Raw genomic sequence first — 27751 nt, forward strand, 5'->3', positions numbered from 1 at the left:
TTTGTGCTTGCCTGATGAGCCCTTCTTCCACATTTTATGCAAGTCACTGGAAAACATGTGTTGTCCAGAACAGAGCTCTTGATACACAAATAGTAGTTTCTTCATGTATCTCTTTCCTTCTTAATCGGGACTATCAAGTGTTTTACTAACTTACAAAGAACGTTACCTTAACCCAATATCCTTTCAGCGTCTTTGGCCATGAGGACAAAAATTATGATAAAATTTTGAAATACTCTTCTAATATTTTTCTCATCAGTTTTCTATTTTAGAGTATTATCTGGCAATTATCATGACATAGCCAAAACCCTCCTGGCCTGGTCTCAGCATTTGACCACTCTAACAGGATGTACTTGATGAGTATATAGGTTCTCTTTGTTCTGAAACAAGGGTTTCTCAGGTGTGACCACTATGACACTTGGGGCTGGATAAACCTTTGTTGCAGAGGCTGTGCTGTGTGCCACAGGTACGAGCAGCTCCCTGGTTTCTACCCCTACCAGGTGTCAGCACCTCTTCTTCAAGTTATTACAACCAACACTAGTTGGTTGATAGTATCTCCAGACACTATCAAATGTTCCCTGGGGACAAAACTGCCCTGATGGGGAACCACTGTCCTAAATTATTTTAAGAGTGAACTTGAACCTGCCTAAACTTTCTGTGATGATGGAAATGTTCCATAACTGTCTTTAATGATGTCTGTCAGCTACATGAAGCTATTAAGCACTTGAAATGTGGCTAGTATGGCTAAGAAACAGAATTCTTAACTTTAAACTTACTTAAATCCTATATACACTGTGAGAACAAAATGCTTCAGCATGGAAAACTGAGGAGGTATTTGATTAATTCATTTAAAATCATTTGTGATGTTGGTAGGCAATGAAAATTTGGAGAAAAGGGATATTTAAATAACAAGTCCTACTTCCAAACATCTAAGGATCATTTTGACTAGTCATTTGTTAAATTATAAATTTAAAGTTTACAAGTTTAGAAATTTAAAATACTCTTTTAAAGTGAAAATTGATAAATTATTTCATGACCCAAGTCAACTGAAAATATAAGAATGCTAAAAGGGTGCTCTAAGTTAATTTTGGTAAGTAATTCCTTGAAAGAAAAAAACTAAACTGAAGAAAGGAAAAACCAATCCAGGATTGAAAGAAAACATTTATTGAATCAGTACTTTCTTTTTTAATATCTACAAGCAAACACTGAACTCACTTTATTCATGAATGAACACCATGTACAAAAAAAAAGTAAGCTTATATTATAAAAATATGTCAATTTCATCTTTTGGGTGCTGAGAGAAGTCATTTTAAACAAAATCAAGGCAAACTTGCTCTCTATAATGAAACTGCTATAATTTAATAAAAGAAAAGCTAATATATTCTCTATGTTTAAAGGCCCACCGGAGCGTCTCCACTGGACGCTCATTGGCTCCACCTCACGCCTAGATAACAACTAAGCACCTGCTTTATAGAATGCAGGTCACTGATAACAGAATCCAGATCACTAGTTAAACCTTCATTCAGCTTCCCTTGCTTAAGAGTTACCAGCATGTATTTCAACACAGTACTAAGAGTCTATTCTATTTATTTAATGAGCTTCAATTTTAAAGCGAGATACATTGGAACCAGATGACCTCCCAGCATTTAGTCCCACCGATGAACGTGGGCAAGCTGCCCCCTCCACATTCACAGTATCTCCACATCTTCTGAAAGATCTGTCCCAGTTAACATCTTAGACTTTTCGGTAATTTTCCTCTTGAATTTACCACACCTTCCTCAGCAAGTGCCCCTGTGCAGGTGGCAGCTGTGGCAGAGACGCTGGCGGCACAGCCTCAGGCTCAGCATGGAGACTCGCTCCAGCGCACCAGGTATTTGGTCCATGAGAAGCAGAACAGACAGCAATTGGAAAATCTAATCAAATCAGGAAAAAGGGACCATGGTTCCCTGTATTGTTGTTCCAGGAGTTACATGACAAGTATAAAAATTGTACTCATTTTTAGAGTCAAAGTAGACTAAATGGCACCAATGTTGACAAAGTCAAGAAAATCCAGTCCATCTTTTTAAGACATGGCACATGGCAGTGCCCCTTGCTCTCTGGTAAATTCCAGAACGCAAGAGCCACACAGTGAACTAAGACACCAGATGAATTCAAGTTTAACTGCAAACTGCCTCATTTTACTACTAAACATAATGGTTTTCCCTGACAAACCCTCTGTTGGAGGCCGACACTGAGGAAGGCTGTGTGTGTAGCAGGGGAGGCCTGAGGGAGTGTGGTCCTGTGCCACATAAGCCGAACCCCCGAGACCTGGGGAGAAATGCTCTCCCGTTCTGCCTGCAAGAACTAGTATTTATTCAGTTTTCTTTTCACAAGAACTTGGGAGTAAGATGAGGGGAAAGAAATTAAAAAAGAAAGTGATCACTTTCAATTACCTCATTCCTTAGTTGTCAATGAAGTCCCGTTTGTTGCATGAAATGTTAACTCAACCACATGTAGTTAGCTAGGGCTGAACTGGTCAAGGGTTTACATTTTAATAAGAATGCAAACTACTTACTGGCTGAATGCCACACCATTATGGAGAAGAAGAAGCACTTAGAGATATATCTGAAATGCAGTTTGAAGAATAAACATATTTTGGAACTGACACAAAGATTTTCTCACCACATTTACACAGTTACCAGCGGACTGGTTCAACGGCAACCCCCACCGCCCAAAGTAGGCAGACCAGGAAGGAAGGCCACTGACTCGAAGTCTGCTGCTAGCAGGAGAGGCCACAATTCAACAAACTGCTACTGGACACCGTAACATTAAACATAAAATCAAAACAAGTAGAACAGTGTGAGTGCTCAAAGAAATGAACAACTCCTAACTGCAGAACCAGACGGGAGGGGGCATTCCCACAACAGGACAGGCCCACTTACACTCAGGGGTCCTCGCACTCAAATAAATATAGTGAACATTTACAACAGAACGAAGGCCTTAGTAATGCAAACTTCCTGTTACTATAATTTTAACTAAACAGACCAAAAAGTGCCATTTCTAATAAGCTGCAGTCTCCTTTGTGTGGACAAGGTGTCTGGGCACTACAGCTACCAACTCTAATAGCAGCCGTCTCACTGGCCCGTGGGCCCCGCACGCAGCACATCATAAAGCATGCAGACATCTACTCTGCTGAAGTTTCTATTGAATAAAAATGACCATTGTGCTTGTGGTTCTCACACCTCCCAAATATACATAAATGGTGACAAATTAACAAATAATAGCAGGTCCTTGGTTACCAATAAAATCATAAGGCAGGTGGAAAGAGAAATGTTTAAAATGGAAAAAAAAAAGGAAAATAGTGCCAGCATTCACAAAAAAGATCATGCTAAGATCAGATCCACGTTGATAAAAATTGAAATAAGCCACAATCTAAAGTTGAGTCCAAAGGCATGTGTGCCCCTGAAGGAAATGCAGGCGTCCACGGCAGCTTCCTCGGCGAACAGGAGCGTCTCACTGGAGGACTCACACCAGCATGGATAAGACGCCATCACACTTCTTTTTTTGTAATTGAAAAGAAAAGAAAAGCAATCGTGACAAAAAATATTAAAGAATAATGAAAAGAGAAACACATTCACAATGACCTATAAAACCAAAAGAAAAATCCAAATTATTTTTACACTTTAGGGGTTCATCAGTTTTAAAAACTGATAAAGATTTATCAAGAGCATAGTGTTAAATATAAAATTATTTCACTACACATGAAATCCTGCACAGTATCAATACCCAAATTAATACTTTCACTCTTGCTTAAAGGACACGAAAGTGCCATCTTGTCACTAGAATCTCAGTCAAAGCCTCCGGAGCAGACATCTTAATTCTCTAAAGTTCTTCCCAAGGAAAAAGAGCAATCAAAAGCCAATACTCAAACTGCAGGAATGCCCAGGACTCTCATGTGAAACAGCCAGGTAAAATATTTTTGCCTTTTGTTCACAATTTTTTAAAAAAGGACAAAATACAGCTGACCCTTGAACAAAGTAGGGTTGGGAACACTGACCTCTACACACTCCCCACACCCCCACATAGTCGAAAAGTTGTGTATAACTTTGACTCCTCCAAAACTTCACTACCAGCCCGCTGTGAACCAGAAGCCTTAGCGGTAACAGCTGCCAGATGCATGTTCTGTGTATTATTATAGGGTGGGCAGCAAAAGGAGGTATACAGTTGTTCGGATGGTTCCTGTACACAAAACTGTAAGCCTCCTTTCGCTCCACCCTATAGATACTGTATTCTTGCAATAAAGTTAGCTAGAGAAAAGAAGATGTTACTAAGTCATAACAAAGAGAAAATAAGTTTAAAGTATTTAGTGAAAACAATTCTGGCACAGCGGCCCCCCACAGTTCAAACCCCTGTTGTTCAAGGGTCAAGACTTAAGGACAGCTGCGCCTCGGCGGGCGTGGCCCACCTGAGCCGGAGGTACTTACTGAGGGGCTATCCCGCCTTCGTGTCCACCAGCTGCATCTGCACCCCCGCGGACATGGCTCCCCCGTAACCGCCCTTGGACTGCATCTGGTTCTGGATGGAGCTAACCTACACCAGACAAGAACAGCACAGAGTCAGGAGCTAATACCAATGCAACTAAGTGATTTCTTGCCTCAACATTTTGGCTATTTTTTTCAGAAGGGCACTTTTTATAGAAAAAAAAAAAGTAAGATTTTTAGACATAAAATTTTAGAATAAAAATTTTGAAGACTTAAATTTTTCTAATTATGAAGGCAAATAGTAAGGCTACTAATGAAAGCAATTTCTTGCCACAACTCCCTCCCCCTACATTGCCTACTTCCCCAGTACAAAAATTTATTTTTGTCATTCACAAGGCACTCAGTAACATTTCAAAAGAAGTCAAAAGTATACAAATCTACTTTCAGTTCCTCAAGTATCTTAATTTATATACACCTCATATATATGATCACTTCAATTATTTAAAATAGAGTCAGAAACAAAAACAAGTTTAAATAAAATTGAACCAGCCAAAGATAATTTTTACAAGTCCATGTGATAAAGTTACATACCTGATATATTCTTAAAATAGTCTGATAAACTAAAGAGAGGCTAAGCATCAAAAGACTTGGACTCTAGTCCAGATTTATTTATTACTCTGGCAATTCTGGGTGAACTCTTTATCCTCTGTAAGTATCAAGCTTCTTATTGGTAAAATGCTTAACACAATCTGTCCCCTAACCACAGTACTGGGCTATTTATTTCCTAATAGACGGAGAGGTATAAACATCGGGTATTTCCCCCTCTGCTGAAACAAGCTGTGATGTGCTGAGTGTCGTCACCCCTTGTCTCGCCTGCAGCGATGGGGAGCAGTCTGGAGAGAGTGAGAACTGGGCAGGACAACTAGAAAACCAAGCCACAGGAGGTGAAGGCCTAGCTGTGAAGAGTCCCAGCACCTTCCATAAGTCAGCTTTTATATACTTTTCACAAAAATTAGGGGATATTTCAAAATGAATACGAAGCGATAAAATATTCCCTAATTTTTGTGAGCAGTGTAGATATTTTAGGTCTATTTAAAAATAATATATTTTTGCAGGATGCCATGTAGATTCTTTTTCCTTCAAAAGTAAATTCTTCAATTTCAAACTAAAGGATGTGGGTTGACTGTATAGGGTGACTGTGGTCATTATAGTATATTAACACAGTAGGACTCAACTATAAGAAGGGTCACAGAAAACGTTTATAGCAAGAACTTAGTATGGAAGGTGGTCTTGGAAAGCACAGTGCATTGAGGGGAAGAGACCATAAGTCATCAGACTAGCCAATAACCCAACGTGCCGTGGCTGGTTCCTATGCATTGAGCCAGGGACCTAATGCTAGCTGTGTAGTTATTAAAACGAACCAACTTACTTCCTTGGATGAATAGCATGTCTATTTGTGGTTTTGTCTTATCTGTACTATTACTGGACAAAACAGAATTTTCTTAGCAAATCAGGCTTCTACAAATCAGAACTATCCATAATAATTGGGGAACAGATTTCACAATAACCAGTCTAACAAGAATTCGGAGCTGAGGGCCTATATATATGGCTTTAAGGACAGCAACAAACTAATATAAGCAATGACTATGAAAAGTTTATTTAGTTCTAAAAGAGCTAAAATAATTTATAAAAATTCTACTTCAGTAAGCAGAGAAGGCTTCCTGGAGGCTGTAGCAAGCCTCCCTGAGGGCCTGTAGCCTTGCGCAAGGAGTGAGATGTGGGAGCCGTGCAAGAGCCTGTCTGGGTTCTGCCTACAGTGAGCACACACACCATCACAGGCCTTTCCACAGGGACAAAATGCCGGGTAGGAATCTTAAAGGAAGTTCTGAACTGTGCAGAAACAAGACTTGAAACGTAAATACCATCTACTAGACATCTAATTTGTCCTATATAGTTCGAGTTTTTAAAAACCTGAACTGGAGAAGACATTTTGTTGATAAGAAAGATGCTAACATTCGTCACGTACATTAAGTCTGAAACCATGCATTATATGTCTCTGTGCTAACAGTCACTGGGTCCCATGTAGTCTTTCACGTCATGTGGATGCAGCATTACACTGACAGCAACCTGACCCTACACTGGAGTGAAACAAAACACTTGTCCTACAGATTTAAAACCAACCAGCTGCTTCTGTCACCAAAGGTGCAGGTGACACCCCGTTGCTCACCCAGTAACTGAACTGACAGACTTGTTTGCTGTTTCCAAGATACTCACCTATTTTAATAGCCTCTGTTCTCTTAAGCCTTTTGTTAATGCAGCCCAGTGAGTGAGTGTATACAAGGGATAATTTTGTCTTTATAAAGCCTACAGACTTCCCACTTCGAAACACTTTAGGGCTCATTTACACATCTGTTTACCTTAAAGAGGCTTCTCCATACTTAGTGGCTATCTCAGAGCAAAAGTGAGGCAGAGCCCTGATTTTAAAAAAAAACAAAAACAACTCATTCGGTAGTGCTCCATTATACTGCACTCTCTTTTTCTCTTAGATAAAATCAACCAATAAAAGAGTTCAGATGATTAAATTTAAAGTCTAATGTGAAATTTGCTGGAATCCCTATAAAAGATAGCAAATAGGTCTCTTTTTTTACTTCTGGTTCTTCCTAGCTTCTTCCCAAACCCTTTAATGTATTCAGGAAAAGGTACCACGAAGAGTTCAGCACCTAAAAGAGAAATAAGCACCTAACTTGGCAAATCAGGTGTGCAATTAATTTCTCATTTGTCCATTTTATCCTCTTTTATGCTGTCATTATGTATTTATAATCAATGTCTACAAAGTCATCTAGCACAGTATAACATTAAAAACACATACACACCTGTGACATGGATTTCATAACTATGCCCCAAAGGCCTTATCTGCATGTCCACCAACATACTTACTGAATTCATTCCACTGAACAGGTCTCCTGAGCCTACGTGAGCCGTGTGCACAAAGTTCGTTGGCTCTCCAATCATACTTCGGTCAATCCGACGACGCCTTTTCTAAAGTATGAGAACATTGTGTTAAAAATGATCTTGTTAACAAAAATCTTATTCTGATGGATGTATACTAATAATAAAAATTTCCCCAGGACACAAAAATACCTGAATCTTGGACTACCACACTTACTTCTTATGAGAAAATCCCCAAGAGAATATATGCACAAAAAGTGGTAAAGCAAAATAATAGGTTATTGTTTAGAACTTAAAATAGATGATTTGTTCTAGCTTTGGCCATCACCATATTAGTATAATCACCATTTAAGTTTTGTTGTTTTTTTAAAAAATGAGACAAACATAAAGTTATCATCAGTAACCATTATTGTTAGCAAAGAATACATTGTGATTTGAGGACAACAGTCTGTATTGTCCTTGCTCTGGCTACAAGTTGTCAGTAATGAAGACAGGGCCAGTTTCCAGGACTCCCAGACACTGGGATGCGCAGCCCACTGTTTACTTCCCTTTCAGCAGGGTCCTCCTGGAACTGCAGTGCCTCAAAACTAAGGCAAGTTATGTATGAAAATGTGGATTACGTTGCCTTTGAACATAATACTTATGTCTATGTCTCCTGAACTGTTGGTAAGAGCCTGATAAATCCTGAAAACTTATCAAGACAGACTGAAGTGACAGCTTCTCAGGATGAGCACATGGTTCTACAAAGCCACCAAAGCAAAAAGCTCATGCATTAATTTTAGAAGCCAGTATATACTGTTTACTGTTCTCTAGCTTTTGTTGCTGCAGATCAGAATCCCAAATGGTGCCTGCCAGACTGCTGTCTTCCCAGAGCCTTCCTGATGTGCACAGGAACCACATAACTCAGCCTGAGGATCTTCTCAAGCAGGTAAAGGCGTATTTCAAAGAATAAGATTCATTTCCAGGCACCAGGAGCCTGATCCCCGCTTCTCTGTGAGCACATAGAAGAATCTCTTTCTTTGGAAGTAGGGCTGGGGCTCAGCAGGAGGCTGCACACGGCCACATCTTCTCATTTAGCAGTTTACTCTAACTGCTCCGTTATGGCAGGAAGATGCTGAGAGTCAACATGGTGTAGTTGGGCCACCACCCATCTCACCCTGAAATTTTTCTTGAAAGAATTAATGAATGGATGGGACTGTGAATGGATATGCTTGTGAAAGAGGGGTATCAATATACATTCATAAATAATAAACATTCTTAATATTGAGGATGTTTCAAAAGCAGGTGACAAACTGATTCAAGAGACTGCTCACACGGAAAGGCTAAGGACAGACAACTTCAATGTGTATCATCATGATTATGATACAGTTCACTGGGTTAGGTATCGTATTTCCTCATGTATAAGATGCTCCCATGTATAAGACGCACCTTAATTCTGGGGCCCAAAACTTGAAAAAAAAATTACATAAAGTTACTGAACTCAAGTTTTATTCATCATAAAATTCAGTCAACTTATCACTGTCTTCATATATTGCCTCATCCTCAGTTCCATCTATAGCATTTAAAATGTCACACCTCTTAAGTGACAACCACTGTATAAAACGCACCCAGTTTTGAGACCCCAAATTTCAAAAGAGTTTGCATCTTAGACATGGGGAAATACGGTAATTAATTTATAAATCTGAAAATAGTAGTTTTTGAAAATATTTTGATTGATTTTAGAGAGAGGAGCGGGAGAGAGAACTGGGGGGAAGACTGGGAAACATCAACTTGTAGTAGTTGCTTCTCATATGTGCCTTGACCAGGCAAGCCTGAGGTTTCGAACCAGTGATCTCACTGTTCCAAGTCAATGCTTTATACACTGCACCACTAATGATCAGGCTAAAAGCAGTATTTTTAAACTTGAACTTTACTGAGTTGGGAGTCAAACATTCCCTTTGGTATTGGAAGGTCTCTTCATGCCCTCTTACCGCACTCTGATTTCAAGGTGCAAGAGTGGAAGCTTTCAGTCCTTCTACTCTGAAGGCAAGCGGGGGCACAGCTCTCGAAGCAGGGCCATACTCCCATTGGTTTTAAAAGGCTGCTCATGACAGATGCAGGTGGACAGTGGTGGGAGGGGCCAAAACAAGAAGTTATTATAAAGTTAACAGCAGAGCTGGAAAGAAGAGGATAGATTCAAGGTGTTCAGTGGATACATCACCAGCATGTGGTTGCTGGCTGCGCTTGGGAACTGTGGAAAAGGCAGAATTAAGAAAAATGCAGACTTCAGATCTGAGAAGCATGTGCACAGTTCACTGGGTTAAGGAATCCTGGAGGATGACCAGGCTCAAGGAAGGGAAGAGACTCGGTTTGAGACACTGAACTGGAGGGATCAGTGAAAACATCCGAGTGAAGTTATCGAGAGGGCCGATGGGTGGATGGAAACAGGGTTCTGAAGGAGGCTCAGCTGGAGGTGAGGAACTGAGAACCACTGGCATAATAAAGCTGCGAGTTAATGAGATGTCCCAGGAAGTGCACAGAGGAACAAGTTAAGGTTGGGTGGGGGAAAGTAAACCATCGGAGGAGGCCAAAGGAACACCCTGAAGTTAGGAAGTCAAGTATTGAAAGTGTCAGAAAGGAGAAAGCGACACAGCCACAAGCGGGCTTGGTGAGCGAGGGCTGAGCCTGCTCGTGGGTGCAGCAGGGGCCAGTGCGCCCTGGTGTTGGGGAAAGCAGGGGTGGGGACCGCGGAGGGCTGAGCAGTGTCCAGGACGGGGACGCAGAGAGCAGACACAGGCCACTGGAGAAAAGTCTGACCCAGACAGGGAGGGGAAGGTGGCAGGAACTGAAGGGAGAAGAGGAAACGAGGTCAGACCAAATGTTTTCCCTTGAAGAGGATAATGTGATTATGCTTAATTTCTGATGAGGCAGATCCAGATAAATAGATAAGACTGGATGTAAAGAAAAATAAAGGGTCATCAGCATTACAAGGTGACAGGAAGGTCGAAAGGACAGGACCCAGACAGGCTGAGGTATCCCCAGACTTCTATTAAACCTTTTTGAATGAATCAAAAACCTAGATGCTAAGTATAATTAAAGAGTTTAAATACGCACATGTGCTGTTCCCCCCGCACATGCAAACTATTGGTGTGCTGTGTTAGGAATGTGAGGGAGACAAAAGTTAATCATGGGCAAGCGAGGGGAATTCCAGCCTCGCCTCTGCAGACAAAAACAGGAAGAGGCGCTCTGTGTGATCGCGCTGTTGTCAGGAGCAGCAACATTGACTTTCCTGGAAACAGACTTTATTCTTCATAGGAAACTTTATTGAGCCTGTCAACCGTGTTAATAATTCTTGCCATCTTTGAAATACTCTTATTCTGCATCAAGTTCGGAATTGAAGGCACACAAAAATGAATAGTCGTGTTAGGGTGGAGGGCGGCTAGAGAAAATGTCTCTTCCTCCCATGACTAAAAACCTGGAGTAGATGCAAATAGGAGAGGAATTAAAAAGTGTGAACATGTCTGCATCCTCATGCGAACAATGGGCAAATTTAAAAACTGGGTGTTACACGAACTATTGATATATGTACACAATATGGATGGATCTCAACAATGCTGAGTGAGGTGACACAAACAGGCACACAGTACATGTAACTAACTCCGTTTATAGAAAATGCAAACCAGTGCACAGTGACAGAAACATGTCGGTGGCTGCCTGGGGTGGCAGAAGGGTTGAGGAGCAGAAATTACAGCGCTAGCTGAAAACTGGGGGTGAAGGGAAATGCCCAGTATCTCAATTGTGGTGGCAGCTTCATGCACATGTCTAAACTTATCAATTTGTACACTTTAAATGTGCCATTTATTATATGTTAATAATTATGCCTCATTAAAGCTATTTAAATCTTAAGAGATATTATACACTGAAACATTTCTGGATAAAATGTGATGTCTGGATGTGCTTTAAATTCTCAAATGGGATTGGACGGTGAAACAAGATGGGCCCACTGATAATGATTGAAGCTAGCGCTACCTCTATCCGGTTGGGGACGGGCAGTTCTCTACCCTCCCTTTGTGGATGTTTGATAATTTTCCTAGTAAGATTCTTAACAGACATGTTAATTTAGTTATTTTCCTCCTACTCTTAAAATTTTACATACAAATTTATGTATTGTGTACTAGAAAAAATGGTATGGCACGAGTATGAAAAATAAACATTTAATTTCATGTCCCATTTCTATCAGAACTTAATCTTGTCCTCATCATTCTTCCTAATGCCTTACAATTCTAAAATTCTCTACTCACTTCCAGTTCTCCCAAAACTATTAGAAGATATACTTTAAAGTTTTTTTTAAATATACTGCAGAATTACCAAATAACATAAAGCTAGCTCCGGTATCAAGTTGGTTTATATATTCATTCATGCAGTCGCATTACAAGTCCCTTCTTTGAAAATGAAACCACTCAAATACAACAACAAAAGAGGCTTAAACCAGTGGTTTTCAACCTTTTTACACTTTGGGACTGGTGAAAATGGGAGAATTATTTTGGGGACCGCTAAGGCAGAAATCACACTGTGTGTGTAAGCGAATTTGACTAAGATTACTGGGTCTATAATCTTCATACATCAGGTGGTTCATTCACGGACCAGCATGGAATTTCTGCGGACCAGTCCGCAGGCTAGTAGTTGAAAAACACTCCTTAAAGCATAAGGTCTGGGGCAAGGTGTTCAGTGTCTTCAGAGCTCCCACTCCATTTCTCCCGTCTTCTGAGCTCTGCCCGCCGCCCTCCTCATGTGAGCTCTAGTCTCAGGCTGGTCACAGCAGAGCTGCCGCACTCTCGGCCTTCCAGCTGCATGTAATGACACGCAGAGGAACAGTTCTATTGAAAAGAAGGCAGGTTCCCCTTGAGTCTCCACAGAACTTCCTCCGGCTCCAAGTTCAATGCCTGGTCTTTAATCAACCCCTCTCACCCACACTGTCTTACTTGGTCCAAATTCCTGAACCCAATCATTGCACAGGGAGAGGAGACTCCCATGTGGGCAGAGCCTAATCAGGGGTCACCATGAGCACAAGGGTCCACTGATCGAATCTTCTGGCTCCTACAGAGCGAGGACAGGGGAAAGTGCAGAATGTATCCTATGGGTATAATAGTGCCCATCAAGGCAACTACTGTGAAATTTAAAAATTACTACGCAAATATTTTTAAAACTCGGAATGTAAAATTCAGAGAAAGGCTTATTTGGTGGTTATTCCTCCAATAAATCTTTCTCTGGTTTCCCATGACTTTCTCTGCTTTTGTTTCTTTTGCACAAGCTGATGTCTCCAGGATGTCCTGGGTCCCGTTTTCTTCCCTCGCCCGTCTTCACTTTATTAACTCCATGCTGATGACTAGTAAATCTGTTTTCTCTTTTCTGGGCTTTAGACTATATATTCAAGTGTGTATTGGACACCACCATGTGACTGTTGAGAGGACACTCAAATTTCCTATGTCCAAAACTGACGCATATTCTTCTTTCTGTAACCATTCCTCCCCTTTATTCTGTTTTGGTGAACACTTCTCTGTTATCAAGCCACCCCTCACTCTTCCTCTTCCCTCAGACTAGCTCATCAAGTCAGCATCGCATCCTGTGAATCTACGCTTCACCCTCCTCATCGCATGGCACTCCCGCAGCCTGTCAGTCCCGTCGCCTTCACCTACATCTCTCCAGTGGCCCCTAACTTAACTGCTTCCATGTTTACAATCTTCTTACCCTGTTGCCTACATGTACCTTTCTAGAGTACAAAACTGATCATGTCACTCACCCATTTAAAAATTCTCAATGGCTTTCTAAAACTTGGTGATAAATTCAACTGCCACAGCCTACAAAGTCCTGTTAATTGCTCCAACCTCATCTTTTACTACTCCCTCCCCTGCATGCTAAGCTGTCATCTGCGACTCGACTCGCAGTTCCCCAAATACGCTCCCGTCTCTGCCCTCTGCCTGGAAAACTCTCCCATTGCTCCTCAGTCTGCCTCAGGCCTGTCTTCTCTACACCGTCTGGTCCAGGGGAGGTGCTCCTTCTCTGTGCCCCCAAAGTACCTACCCTCACCCCCACCAGAGTAGAAGTTCTATCTCCCCCAAGTCTAAACTGCCCACTGAACGGAAGGTGTGCTCCTACAGAGAGGACACAAAACGTGAAGCCACCAGGGCCACAGCATATCTGGCTCACAGCAATTTACCAACAAGCTTTTAGGACTTAATTTTTCAAACACATATTTTGCAGCAATATAAACAGTTTATCTCCCTCACATATTTTAGAATAATGAATGATTACAGCTACTAGAAAAACAATGATTGCCCCATCACTTAAAAGTTAAAACTTCCTTGGCCTTGGCAGGTTGGCTCAGCGGTAGAGCATCGGCCCAGCATGTGGAAGTCCTGGATTTGATTACCGGTCAGGACACACAAAATGCCCATCTGCTTCTCCACCCTTCCCCTTCTCCTTCTCTATCTCTCTCTTCCCCTCCCGCAGCCAAAGATCCACTGGAGCAAAGCTGGCCCAGGTGCTGAGGATGGCTCCATGGCCTCTGCCTCAGGCGCTAGAATGATTTGTTACAATGGAGCAACACCCCAGATGGGCATTGCCCCCTAGTGGGCATGATGGGTAGATCCTGGTTGGGCACATGTGGGAGTCTTTCTCTCTGCCTCCATTTCTCACTTCAGAAACAAACAAACAAACAAACAAACAAACAAAAACCCCAAAAAGTTACAACGTCCCCTAAGACCACAATGTCTTCTGGGCTGCTTAGTGTGCAAACACATACCATTAAGGAGCAAATGGAGCCCAGGTACCCCCCGGGTAGCAGGAAGGCACAGCAGAAGTATCTCGAGACATGAACAGAGAGTAAACGAAGAATCAACGTGCCTAGCACCTGGAGGAGGGGCGGAAAGGTGGCACGTTTTGGCTAGAAGACAGCCATCTCTTATTCTCATGTGGCCTAAACTAATGAAAGATCAAAGAGAAACATATTCTATTGGCTCTACTTTGTGACCTGGATAAAACCCACTGAGCTGTAAAATTGAATCCCCCTTCTGTGAGTTATATCACATAGGCCCACAATTCCCACCCGGGAAACACCCAAAGATGCCACAGAGTATTTTCAATTTGAGGGAAATGTAATGATACCAACATATGTATGGTACTGTGTGACCCACTAACTTGAAATAATTCCAGATTTCAACATTAGAGAACACATGCTTCAAAAGCATATCTTTGTGAAGCAGAATTTTCAGTGGTTGTTACAAAAAAGAAAAGAAAAAAACCAAACCAAACCCAAGAGTCGTACAAAAGCCAGTATGGAACTAGAAAAGAAGGTGGTGGTAGTTATTCTGATTATACCTAACAGCCACACACATCCCATAAGTAATTATAGTTAAGAACACAAAATTTTATTTTTTAATTTATGTGTATTATTTTTTAAATGGTGACTAAGTTGTTAGAACACAGTTGCTTGTACCAAACTAGTTAAATCTGTAGAGTATTTCTCTTGGCGTATGAGTGCCATAAAAAAATTACTCAAGTGTTTAGGACACCAAAACCAGAAAGTTTGGGTGCCTTCAAAATAACTTTTAACAAGTACCGACAATATGACTATGTAGCAGGCATTTAGAAAACAAATAGGAACTTTCCAGTGATGCTGTAACAGTGATTCCAAGTGTATAAGCGCTTTCTAGTTGCCTATTATCCACTCAATAATTATAATGGAGGGAAAACTAAAGTTGTAATAATACAGTTGGCCCTTGAACAATGAAGGGATTAGCTTAAGGGACTTATGGGACAACAACAAGCTGGCCAATATCACATTATAGGGGTATCAGAAAGAAAACAGAGAGACCAGGGCAGAAAGCTTATTTGAAAAAATACTGGCTGAAAAATTCCCAACCCTGGTGAAACATGTCCAGATCCCAGAAGCCCAGTTCCAAATAAGATAAATATAAAAGGCCCACAGTGAGACACATTATAATTAAAATGACAAAACTTAAAGACAAGGAAAGACTCCTAAAATCAGCAAAAGAAAAACAAATAAAGGAAAACCACCAAAAAGACTGTATCAGCAGATTTTTAAGCACATTACAGGCTAAAGGGAGTGAGTAGCATAATATATTCTAGGGGTTAAAGGGAGGGAGGGGGAACCTGCCAACCAAGAATACTATAACCAGAAAAGCTGTCCTTCAGACTTGGAAGACTTTCCCAGACAAGCAAAAGCTGAAGGAATTCATCACCTCCAAATAGGGTGTACAAAAATGTTAAAGGGAATAGTTCAAGATGAAATTAAGAGATGCTAATCAGTAATAGGAAACATGAACATATCAATCTCCCTAGTAAAGGCAAAAATAAGAGTAGATAATTTCAGGATACTCTAATGCTGTAACAGTGGTGGGTAAATCAATAGATTTATTCTTATAAATTTATAAATCTAGTTTAAAAATTAAAAGACAAAAGTAGTAAAAATTACTATAACTCCAATAATTTACTAATGGATACACAAGGTACATAGATGTAAACTGTGACATCAAAAACAAAGTATGTGGGAAGAAGGGTAAACTGTTAAGCTTTATTATGCATTCCAACTTATGTTATCACCAATTTAAAATAGACTGTTTTAAATGTTTTATATAAGCTTCACGCTAACCACAAAGAAAAAACCTATATAGACACAGAAAAAGAGAAAGGAATCTAAGTACACTAGTACAGAAAACAGTCAAATCACAAAGGAAAAGATAAACAAAAAGGGAACCAGGGAATTATAAAACAACCAGAAAGCAAATACAACATGGCAACCATTAAATCCACACCTATCAATAATTACTTTAAATGTAAATGGACTAAATTATGCAGTCAAGGACAGAGTGGCTGAATAGACAAAAAAAAACAAAAAACAAAAAAAAACCCAAACCAAAACAAACAAACAAAAAAACAAGACCCAACTATATACTGCCTATAAGAAAATCACTAAAATTAGAGGATACATACAGACTGCACTTGAAAAAAAAAGATATTTTCATGCAAATGGAAACCAAAAGAAAGCAGGGGAAGCTACACATATATCAAACAAAATAGTCCTTAAGACATAGAGTGTAATAACAGACAATAAGGTCATTAATAATAAAAGGGTTAACCTAACAAAAGGATATAATACTTGTAAATATTTACATACCCAATATGAAGCATGTAAATATAAAAGCAAATATTAACAGATCTAAAGGGAGAAATAGACAACAATACAGTATTAGTAAGGGACTTTAATACTATACTTTCAAAAACATCATTCAGACAGAACTTCAATAAGGAAACTTCAGACTTAAATGACATTAGATCACATACACTTAACAGACATCTATAGACTATTCCATCCAATAGCAGCAGAATACACATTCTCCTCAAGAGCAAATGGAACATTCTCCAAGATAGATCATACGTTAGGCCACAAATAAATCTTAATATATTTAAGAAGACAGAAATCCTATCAAGCATCTTTTCTGACCACAATGGTATGAAAGGAGAAATAAATTACAAAAAAACTAGATAATTTACGAATATGTGGAGCTTAAAAATATACTACTAAACAACCAATGAAAAATAAAAAGAAACTTTAAAAAACATCTTGAGACAAATGAAAATGCATATAAAACATACCAAAACTTATGGAATGCAACAAAAGCAATTTAAAGGAAAAGTTCACAGTAAAAAATGCCTACAATAGAAAAGAACTAAAGAAAAGGAAAACCTCAAGAAACCATAACTATACCTCAAGAACTAAAAAAATAAAATAAACTAATACCATAGTAAAAAAGAAATTAACAAAGAACAGAGCAGTAATAAATAGACTAAAAAGAGCTACTTTCAAATGAGAAACAAAATAGACAAACCTTGAGCTAGACTAAGAGCCGATTCAAATAAATAAAATGAGAAATCAAAGAGGAGACATAACAATTGATACCACAAAAATACAAAGGATCGTTAAGAGTCTACTATGAACAATTATACACCAAAAACTGGACAACCTATAAGAAATGAATAAATTCCTAGCAATATACAGCATACCAAGGCTGAATCATGAGAAAATAGAAAACTTGAAAAGACAAATGAATAATGAGATTTAATTAGTAACCAAAAATCTCTCAATAAACAAATCCAGATGGCTTCACTACTAAATTCTCACCTTATAAAAAGAAATAAGGTCTTGATCTGTTTGCTCAGTGGACAGAGTGTCATCCTGGTATATGGATGTCCCAGGTTCGATTCCCAGTCAGGACACGCAAGAGAAGTGACCATCTGCTTCTCTACCCCTCCTTCTCCACTGCAGCCAGTGGTTCAGCTGGTCTGAGTGTTGGACTCAGGTGCTAAGGATAGCTTGGTTGACTCAAGCGTCAACCCTGAATGGGATTGCTGGGTGGATCCCTTTGGGGCACATGTGGAGGAGTCTATCTCCCCTCCCCTCACTTAAAAAAAAAATACCACCAGTCCTCAAACTCTTCCAAACACTAAAAGAGAACACTTCCAAACTCATTTTATAAGGCCAGCATTATCAGACAAGGACCCAGTAAGGAAAGAAAACTACAGGCCAATAACTCTTGAACATAGATGCAAAAGTTCTCAACAAAATATCAGAAAATAAACTTCAACAATACACTATAATCAAATGGGATATCAAGGATGCAAGGATGGTTCAACATTCGCAAATCACAAAATATGGTATATTTGATTAATAATATAAAATTACAAGATCTCAATAAATGCAGAAAAAATACTTGATAAAATCTAACATCTATTCATGATAAAAACTCTCAACATCATAAAAGCATTATGTGACAAAACCACACTCAGCTGGAGAAAGCTTAAAGCTTTTCCTTTAAGATCAGGAACCAGGATGCCCATTCTTTTACTCAATATATTACTGCAGTCCTAGCCAGGTAAAGAAATATAAGGTATTCAAATTAAAAAGGAAGAAGAAAAACTATTTGCAGATAACTGAAAATCATAAAGACTCCAACAAAAGAGATGTTAGAATAAACGAATTAAAATTGAAGAATGAAACTGAAGCACACACATAAACAGAAAGATATTTCCTGTTCCTGGATCAGAATACTTAATATTGTTAAAATGTTCATATTGCCCAAAGCAATCTATAAATTCTAGGCAATCTCTACCAAAATTCCAATAAGCTTTTTTCAGAAGTAGAAAAAACAATCCTAAAGTTTCTATGGAACCACAAAAGAGCCTAAACAGCCAAAGCAATCACGAGAAAGAAGAACAAATCTGGAACCATACTTCCTAATTTCACACTATATTACAAGGCTACAATAATCAAAACAGAATGGTAGTGGCATAAAAACAGGCACAGATCAATGGAATGGAATAGAGTGCCAGGAAATAATCCCATGCATATACGGTCAATTAATTTATGACAAATGAGCCAAGAACAACAGGGAATGATAGTCTTTTCAGTAACAGTTTTAGGAAAACTAGACAGCCACATACAAAAGAATGAAACCTGACCCCTATCTTACAACATAGCCAAATATCAACTCAAAATTGACTAAAGAAATGAATGTAAGGCCTGAAACCACAAAACTCTTATTAAAAGAAAACAGGGGGTAAGTACCTTGACATTAGCCTTGGTAGTAATTTTTTGCATTTGATAACAAAGCAAAAGCAACGAATGCAAAACTGAACAAGTGGACCTATATAAAATGAAAAACATTTGCATAACAAAGTAAATTATCAACAAAATGAAAAGGCAACCTATGGAATGGGAGAAAATATTTGCCAATCATATCTGGTAAGCAGTTGATATCCAAATATATAAAGAATCCATACAACTCAGCAGCAAAAAAACAAACAACCCAATTACAAAATGTGCAGAAGAAATGAATAGACATTTTTTAAATTAAATTTTATTTATTGATTTTAGAGAGAGAGGAAGGGTGGAGGAAAGAGACAGGAACACTGATCTGCTCTTGTTTGGGTCCTGACTGAGGATCAAAACGGCAACCTCTGTGCTTTGGGACAATGTTCTAACCGAGCTATATGGCCAGAGCCTAGCCCTAGACAGTTTTCCAAAGAAGACATTCAGGTGACCAACAGGCACATGAAATATCACTAATCATCAGGGAAATGTAAATTAAAACCACAATGAGCTATCACCTCATACCTGTTAGGAATGCTTATCATAAAAAAGATAAGAGGTAGCAGTGTTGTCAAGGATGTTTAGGAAAGGAAACCCTTGTAATACTGTTGGTGGGAATGTTGCTATGGAAAACTATAAGGAAGTTCCTCAAAAATTAAAAACAGAACTATCATTATGATCCAGCAATCCGGGTACATATCCAAAGGAAACAAAATCACTGTTTTAAAGAGATGTGTACCTTCATGCTCACTGCAGCACACATAAAAAAGTAAACACTTAGAAACAACCTAGTCTGACCGCGCGGTGGCGCAGTGGATAGAGCATTGGACTGGGATGCGGAAGGATCCAGGTTCGAGACCCCAAGGTCGCCAGCTTGAGCGCGGGCTCATCTGGTTTGAACAGGAAGCTCACCGGCTTAGACCCAAGGTCACTGGCTCCAGCAAGTGGTTGCTCGGTCTGCTGAAGGCCCACGGTCAAGGCACATGTGAGAAAGCAATCAATGAACAACTAAGAAGTCGCAAGGCGCAACGAGAAACTGATGATTGATGCTTCTCATCTCTCTCCGTTCCTGTCTGTCTGTCCCTGTCTATCTCTGCCTCTGTAAAAAAAAAAAAGGAAAAACCTAAATGTCCAATGATGAAAAGATAACAAAAATGTGCCATAGATATATTAATATACCAATAATATAAATATTAATCAGCCACACACAAAAAAAGTCCTGCCATTTATGACAACATGGATGACCCTAAGTGGCCAAGTGAAAGACACACACAAACACACACACACAATACTGTATGATCTCACTTATGTGTAGAATGTAAAAAACTGAACAGATCAGTGGTACCAGAGGCTGGGAATAGGGGAACAATGGTCAAAAGGTACAAACTGGCCCTGGCTGGTTGGCTCAGTGGTGGAGCGTCGGCCTGGCGTGCAGGAGTCCCGGGATTGATTCCCGGCCAGGGCACACAGGAGAGGCGCCCATTTGCTTCTCCACCCCTCCCCCTCTCCTTTCTCTCTGTCTCTCTCTTCCCCTCCCGCAGCGAGGCTCCATTGGAGCAAAAATGGCCCGGGCGCTGGGGATGGCTCTGTGGCCTCTGCCTCAGGCGCTAGAATGGCTCTGGACGCAACAGAGCGACGCCCCAGAGGGGCAAAGCATCGCCCCCTGGTGGGCATGCCGGGTGGATCCCGGTCGGGTGCATGCGGGAGTCTGTCTGACTGCCTCCCCGTTTCCAGCTTCGGAAAAATGAAAAAAAAAAAAAAAAAAAAAAAGGTACAAACCTCTGGTTTTAAGATAATTAAGTCCTAGGGATGTGATGTACAGCATGGTGACTAGTTAACAATACTGTATTATGTATTTGAATGTTGCTAAGAGAGTAAATCTTAAAAGTCCTCATCAAAAGAAAATATTTAACTATGTGAGGATGTTAACTAAACTTACTGTGCTAATCATTTCACAGTATCAAATCATCATGCTGTATACCTGAAACTAATGTTACATATCAATTATATCTTAATAAAATTGGTGGGGGCAGGGGGAGAAGAAAGTTTATTTCAGCATTTGGGAAAGAAATTCTAGTGTTTGAATCTTTACTTCATAGGCTGCAGATAGTGAAGTAAACTTCAACTCCATATGCTCTTGTGTGATCTACTTCTCACCATTTTCATTCCTTTCCTCGGGGTCCCAGACAAGTTTTCTACAACACACCTCAAGTTTGAGTCATGGCTTGATTCCAGTGATGATCTGGTAAATCCTAAGCATTCTGGGATGATTGTACAAAGGTCATATAACTACTGGTATTTACAAGTACCAGTCATCATCTGAGCTACTAAATTCATTATCTCTCATTTGTTTCCATGAACCCCTTTACTATTGAGTCAGGCCCAACTTGAAGGTAATATATAAATTACAATATCACATTCTACAAACAATAAGTAAATCATCTAAACAGAGCAAGAAAAGTTTTTTTAAAAATCACTAGACACAAAAAAAAAACCTGGGGAAAAGGCATTATTACAATGACTTTAAAATATATAAAAAGAAATGACTCATCAGAGGATTTTATTATCTATTGATTAATCAACATATAGCCAATAACTACGGTACAATGCGCCAAGGCCCTGGCTGGTTAGCTCAGTGGTAGAGCGTCAGCCCGGCGTGTGGAAGTCCCAGGTTCAATTCCTGGCCAGGGCACACAGGAGAAGTGCCAATCGGCTTCTCCATCCTTCCCCTCTCTCCTCTCTCTCTCTCTCTTCCCCTCCCATAGCCAAGGCTCCACTGGAGCAAAGTTGGCCAGGTGCTAAGGATGGCTCCATGGCCTCCGCCTCAGGTGAAATGGAGCAGTGGCCAAGAAAGGCAGAGCATCGCCCCCTAGTGGGCATGCTGGGTGGATTCCAGTCAGGCACATGCAGGAGTCTGTCTCTCTGCCTACCTCCTTCTCACTTCAGAAAAATACAAAATAAATAAATAAATAAATCTGCTCTTCTATAACTGAATAGCCTACTTTGGATTCCAAGTTCTCATATTTAGGTCAAGACTTCAGAAAAGAAGAAACCTTTTCAGTACACCCAATTGTCCTATATCTTCAATTCTAGGAACAATGGTCACTCTCCTCTCTGACTTCCAGAACTCGGCGCAGTCACTGAAAGGCCAGCAGTGGTCCCCTTAAGGAGTTATTGCTACACAAAATGAGAGCCGCACCTCAGACTACCACAGAAAAACCAAAACACCCAACTAGAATTACAAGTAGGGAAATCTAAGTCAAGGTAAGAAAGATATTTCTTGCTGAAAATATCTATAAATAGGTGGGTTGCTGGTAATGCATTTAAAATTCAATTCTAAGTGCAGTGCTGTCCCTTTAGAGTTTAGTAGGTAACTAACTTCTTGCCGTGTGGTATAAATTTCACAGCTGGTGACAGATGAGAAGTTTGCAGGAGTCCCAAAATTTGTTTTTAAAAGAAAGGGCTTTTGCCTTTTCAAGGGCAAAACTGCTAAAAGCAAAACCGAAGGAACTAGCTGTTCTCCTCTCTGTGAGAACCTGAAGCAAACACAGGGAGTTCTTTATACCCTTCTACAGTGTGTCCGTAAAGTCATGGTGCACTTTTGACCAGTCACAGGAAAGCAATAAAAGACGATAGAAATGTGAAATCTACACCAAATAAAAGGAAAACTCTCCCAGTTTCAAACCTATTCAGTGCAGTTCGATGTGGGCTCACACACAGATTTTTTAGGGCTCCTTAGGTAGCTATCCCGTATAGCCTCTATAGACTCGTCACTGACTGATGGCCTACCAGAACGGGGTTTCTCCACCAAACTGCCGGTTTCCTTCAACTGCTTATCCCATCGAGGAATGCTATTCCTATGTGGTGGCGCTTCGTTATAAACGCACCAATATTCACGTTGCACTTTGGTCACGGATTCGAATTTAGCGAGCCACAGAACACACTTAACTTTCCTCTGTACCGTCCACATCTCGACTGGCGTGGCCGTGGGCTGCTCCGCTGTATACACGGTGTTACATCACCATCTGCGCATGTGCACATGCTGCCACATCATCCTACAGAAACTGGGAGGGTTTTCCTTTTATTTGGTGCAGATTTCACATTGCTATTGTCTTTTGTTGCTTTCCTGTGACCGGTCAAAAGTGCACCATGACTTTACGGACACACTTTACTTAAAGTTAGTATCTCATTTAAGTCACTTATTACAAGTATGAAAACTGAAGTACAAAATAAGTTTAAAAAAAACTAATCTAAAGTAGCTTCTCTAATAACTGATAGAGATTTCACTAGAGATCTGTCCCCACCGGCCCATCTGGGACTGTCTGCGCACAGATGTGTATCCACGCGAGCAGGGTGACCGCTGCAGCGCCTTGCGTCCTTCACAGGGAAAATCTCAGGTAACACAATGGCCTACATTTATCTTAGTACAGGGAGACCTATACTGAACTACTGACCTCTAGCACTGTAAGACAATAAATGTGTTGTTTTAAAGCCACTAAGCTTGTGGTGATCTGTTAAGACAGCAGCAGGAAACCAGTGTACCTAGGGAGATCACATTACTCGCCAAGGTCTCTCAGCAACTACAGCAGGTCTGAGTCTTCCTCATGCTATTCTTTCCATCGCACCACTGCACTGACGGTTACTCTAAAATAATCATCTCTACATATCAAAAAGGTCATATAATTCTCCCAAAGCATTTACTATGTAAAATAGAGAAAAATCAAATTATTCCCAATTGAGCTAAACAGTGTTCTATAGTTTCCTTTCTTGTACTGTGTCTTGTGTTAAATTGCTTCTTTTTGTTTAAATATGAAACATTAGCTGTCCCAATACTGTCTACAAATACCCTGCAGTGCAACAGGTTAAATAGCTAAATGACTAGTACACATAGTCTAAAGTTTACTAAATGTTATGGATGGACTTTTTTTTTTTTAATTCAAAAGAGGCCTTTAACCAAGAAATTCACACTGTTTTTAGTTCAGAAAACACTCCTGTGGTGCAACTTTAATAATGCATTCTGCTCCAACGGCTTTGTTTGCTCCTTTGTGAAACTAGGCAGATTTTGAACTCCTGGGGTTGATCACCTAATTTTCTTAACTTTTACCTTGTATTTCCCATTTCTCTATTTCTCTGCTTTACTTACTGGAAGATTTCTTACATTTGATTTTGTATTTTTCTGAAGTAAAAAGCAAGGAGGCAGAGACAGACTCCCGCATGCACCTGGGATCCACCTGGCATGCCCACCAGGGGGCGATGCTCTGCCCATCTGGGGCGTTGCTCTGTTGCAACCAGAGCCATTCTAGCGCCTAAGGCAGAGGCCATGGAGCCATCCTCAGCACCCAGGCCAACTTTGCTCCAATGGAGCCTTGGCTGTGGGAGGGGAAGAGAGAAATAGAAAGGAGAGGGGGAAGGGTGGAGAAGCAAATGTGTGCTTTTCCTGTGTGCCTTTGCTGGGAATCAAATCTGGGACCTCCACATGCTGGGCTGACACTCTACAACTGAGCCAACCGGCAAGGGTCTGATTTTGTATTTTTTTAGAGAGAAAGGAGAGAGAGAAGAGAGGGTAGGGGAGGAGATGAGAGGGGAGAGGGGGAGGAGGGAGGGAGGGAGAGAGAAATGGAGTAAGGCACGGGAGCATCAACTCATAGTACTGTATTTCCCCATGTATAAGACACACCATTTTTCAAAAAAATTGAGGTCTAAAAACTGGGTGTGTCTTATACAGTGTTTATAGAAGTGTGGCATTCCAAATGCCATAGATGGAACTGAGGATGAGGCAATATATGAAGACAGTGATTTGTCATCAGATACAGATGTGGACAAGCTAATGGATGGGAGTTTTGACAGTGATGAGTAGTAGTATGAATTTTATGATGAATAAAACTTGAGTTCAACAACTTTATGTAATACATTTCCTTTTTCAAATTTCAGGCCCCAAAATTAAGGTGCATCTTATTATACATGGGAGCTTCTTATATATGGAAAATACAGTAGTTGCTTCCTGTGTGTACCTTGACCAGGCAAGCCCAGGGTTTTGAACTGGTGACCTCAGCATTCCAGGTTGACACTTTATCCACTGTCCCATCACGGGTTAGGCTTGTTATCTTCCAGCACCTCTACTGGACTTCTTAACTTCAGCTCTTGTATCATTTCCAAACACTTTCTTCTTCTTCTTCTTCTTCTTTTTTTTTTTTTGTTTTTTTTTTTGAGAGAGAGAAAGGGAGAGAGATGAGAAGCATCAACTGGTAGTTGAGGCACTTTAGTTGTTCATTGATTGCTTCTCATAGGTGCTTTGACCAGGGGGCTCAAGCCGAGCCAATGACGTTGGTCATCAAGCCAGTGACTATGGCCTGACCAGGTGGCAGCACAGTGGATAGAGCGTCGGACTGAGATGCAGAGGACCCAGGTTATAAGTCCCGAGGTTTCTGGCTTGAATGTGGGCTCATCCAGCTTGAGCATGGACTCACCAGCCTGAGTGCAGGGTCACTGGCTTGAGCAAGGGGTCACTTGGTCTGCTGTAGCCCCCCCATCAAGACACATATGAGAAAGCAATCAATGAACTAAAGTGCCTCAACAAAGAATTGATGCTGCTCATCTCTCTCCCTTGCTGGCTGTCTGTTCCTATCTGTCCCTCTCTCTCTCTCACACACTCACACAAAGTGACTATGGGGTCCTGTGGATGATCCCACACTCAAACCGGTGACCCCAACTCAAGCTGGTGAGCCTGTGCTCAAGCCGGCAACTTTGGGGTTTCAAACCTGGGACCTCAGTGTCCCAGCTCAATGCTCAATCAACTGAACCACTACCAGTCAGGCCAAACACTGTCTTCTTGATTAGTTCTGTCTCTTACTCCTTTATATGCACATTGTTCTTGTTTAATGATTCCAATATCTTTTTTTTCTTTTAGCGAGAGACAAAGACACAGGAAGGGAGAGAGATGAGAAGCATCAGCTTGGGGTTGTGGCATTTTAGTTGTTTATTGATTGCTTCTCATACGTGCCTTGACCAGAGGGGCTCCAGCCGAACCAGTGACCCCTTGCTTAAACCAGAGACCTTGGGCTTCAAGCCAGTGATCTTTGGGCTCAAACCAGAAACGATGGATCATGTCTATGATCCCACGCTCAAGCTAGTGAACTCAGGGTTTTGAACCTGGGGCCTCAATGTCCCAAGTACTGCTCTATCCACTGAGCCACCACTAGTCAGGCAGTGTTCCAATATCTTAATTATCTGAGGAATATTCATGTTGTTTTAGTCCTTTTACAATCCCTATTATCTGTTTCCTCCAAGTTCTTATATTCAGTTAATTTCTTTTAGTTTTCTTCATATCTGGTTGCTACAGTGAAACACTCAGTCTCTCAGACTCCTCCTTGTTCAAGCCTGTGGTGTTCCCATGGCCTTCAGGCTCCTGCTTTGCCTTAATATAGGCACGCCAATCATTAGAGGAATTCCACTTGTGGCTTGTGTTTTCTAAAAACAGCCCCTCCCACATTCCCTTTCCTTGTCATAAAAGAAGCCTGAACTCTGTACTGCCTTAAGATGGAGCTGAGGTACCACTAGGGCTCATCTTCTCAGTTAGGGTCTTCCTGGACAATAAACTTTTCCTTACTCCAAATTCTGACGTTTTGCATTTTGGCCTTTGAAAACATCAGGCACACAGACTTCGGACTGGTAACACAGTGATCATGGACTGCTCAAATGAGGCTTACATATGTGCATCAGGCATGCTGAATAGTGGGTTCGATGGAAGGTGCTAAGATGTAAGCTGATTTGTTCCTTGGGGAGCCCACAACCTGCAGATATTACCAGGTCACTCCAGTCCCTTCTCTGGAGCAGGATCTGTGAGGCTGGCCCAGGGCTGGAGTCTTACTGCGGGTATTCTAAGAGGGAGGACATATTTGCTTCTTGTCAGGGTCTCCTCTTCAGGCAATTAAAAAAAATCTCTCATCCAGGGTTATCCCCTCCTTCTCTTTTTCTTTGTGGGTTTTATCTTTTCTTACACTTTTTTTTTTTTAATTCCTTCAATGTCATGTAAAGTGGGGTTTTAGGAGGGAGAGGGTTGTATATGTGCTCAGTCCAACATCCTCTCCTAAATTAGACAAGTGGGTCTCTCTTCCTGGTAACTGAGAACAAAACAAAACAAAACCAAAACACCTCTGGCGAGAGGTCTACTCTTCAAGTTCTGAATGAAGGTCCTGTTCATTTTAAATAAAGGTACTTAAAAAAAACTGGAGATAAAAACAAAATACAGCCCCAAAACCATTATTTAAAAAGAGATAAAATGGTAATTTATCAACTCAACATCATAGTAAGAGCATTTCCTATATGTCCAGTACTAGCTAAGCACTTTACATAAATTATCTTATTTGATATACTTAACCTATTATCAACTTTAATATACTGAATTCTATGAAACAAGATTATTATTTCTATGTTTCTTATCATTGTTCTTATTTGCAAAGGTTTCATTAACCTACTCAAAGTCAAACAGTAAGTATTGGCACAGAAATGCAAACCCTTACCTGAATTAACACTAAAGCCCACAGAAAACGAGGTCTCACATGAAGAGAGATAAGAGGTAAAAACTTGTGTGGTTTTTCATAACCACCCTTAACTTTGGGATCCTCAATATGAGATCAATTTCTCATAGCTAATCACTACTGAAAGCACATTTGTCTTACATTTTCTATAATTTTATCTG

The 27751-nt window shown here is 40.4% G+C and overlaps 1 protein-coding gene across 2 annotated transcripts in view; it reads right to left on the minus strand.

Moving 5' to 3' along the window:
- Positions 1–1145: 1145 nt before the first annotated feature.
- CDC42SE2 (CDC42 small effector 2) overlaps positions 1146–27751 on the minus strand; it is a 140554-nt gene continuing 113948 nt past the window's right edge. For both annotated transcript variants that reach the window (XM_066388188.1, XM_066388187.1), the window contains exons 4-6: positions 7395–7496; positions 4461–4566; positions 1146–3534 (exon numbers count right to left, since the gene is read on the minus strand). In XM_066388188.1, the coding sequence (XP_066244285.1) occupies positions 4468–4566; positions 7395–7496 (201 nt within the window). In that variant the 3' untranslated portion in view covers positions 1146–3534; positions 4461–4467. The remainder of the gene's footprint in view (positions 3535–4460; positions 4567–7394; positions 7497–27751) is intronic.

Source organism: Saccopteryx leptura, chromosome 6 (genome assembly GCF_036850995.1).
Source record: "Saccopteryx leptura isolate mSacLep1 chromosome 6, mSacLep1_pri_phased_curated, whole genome shotgun sequence".
Lineage (NCBI taxonomy): Eukaryota > Metazoa > Chordata > Mammalia > Chiroptera > Emballonuridae > Saccopteryx > Saccopteryx leptura.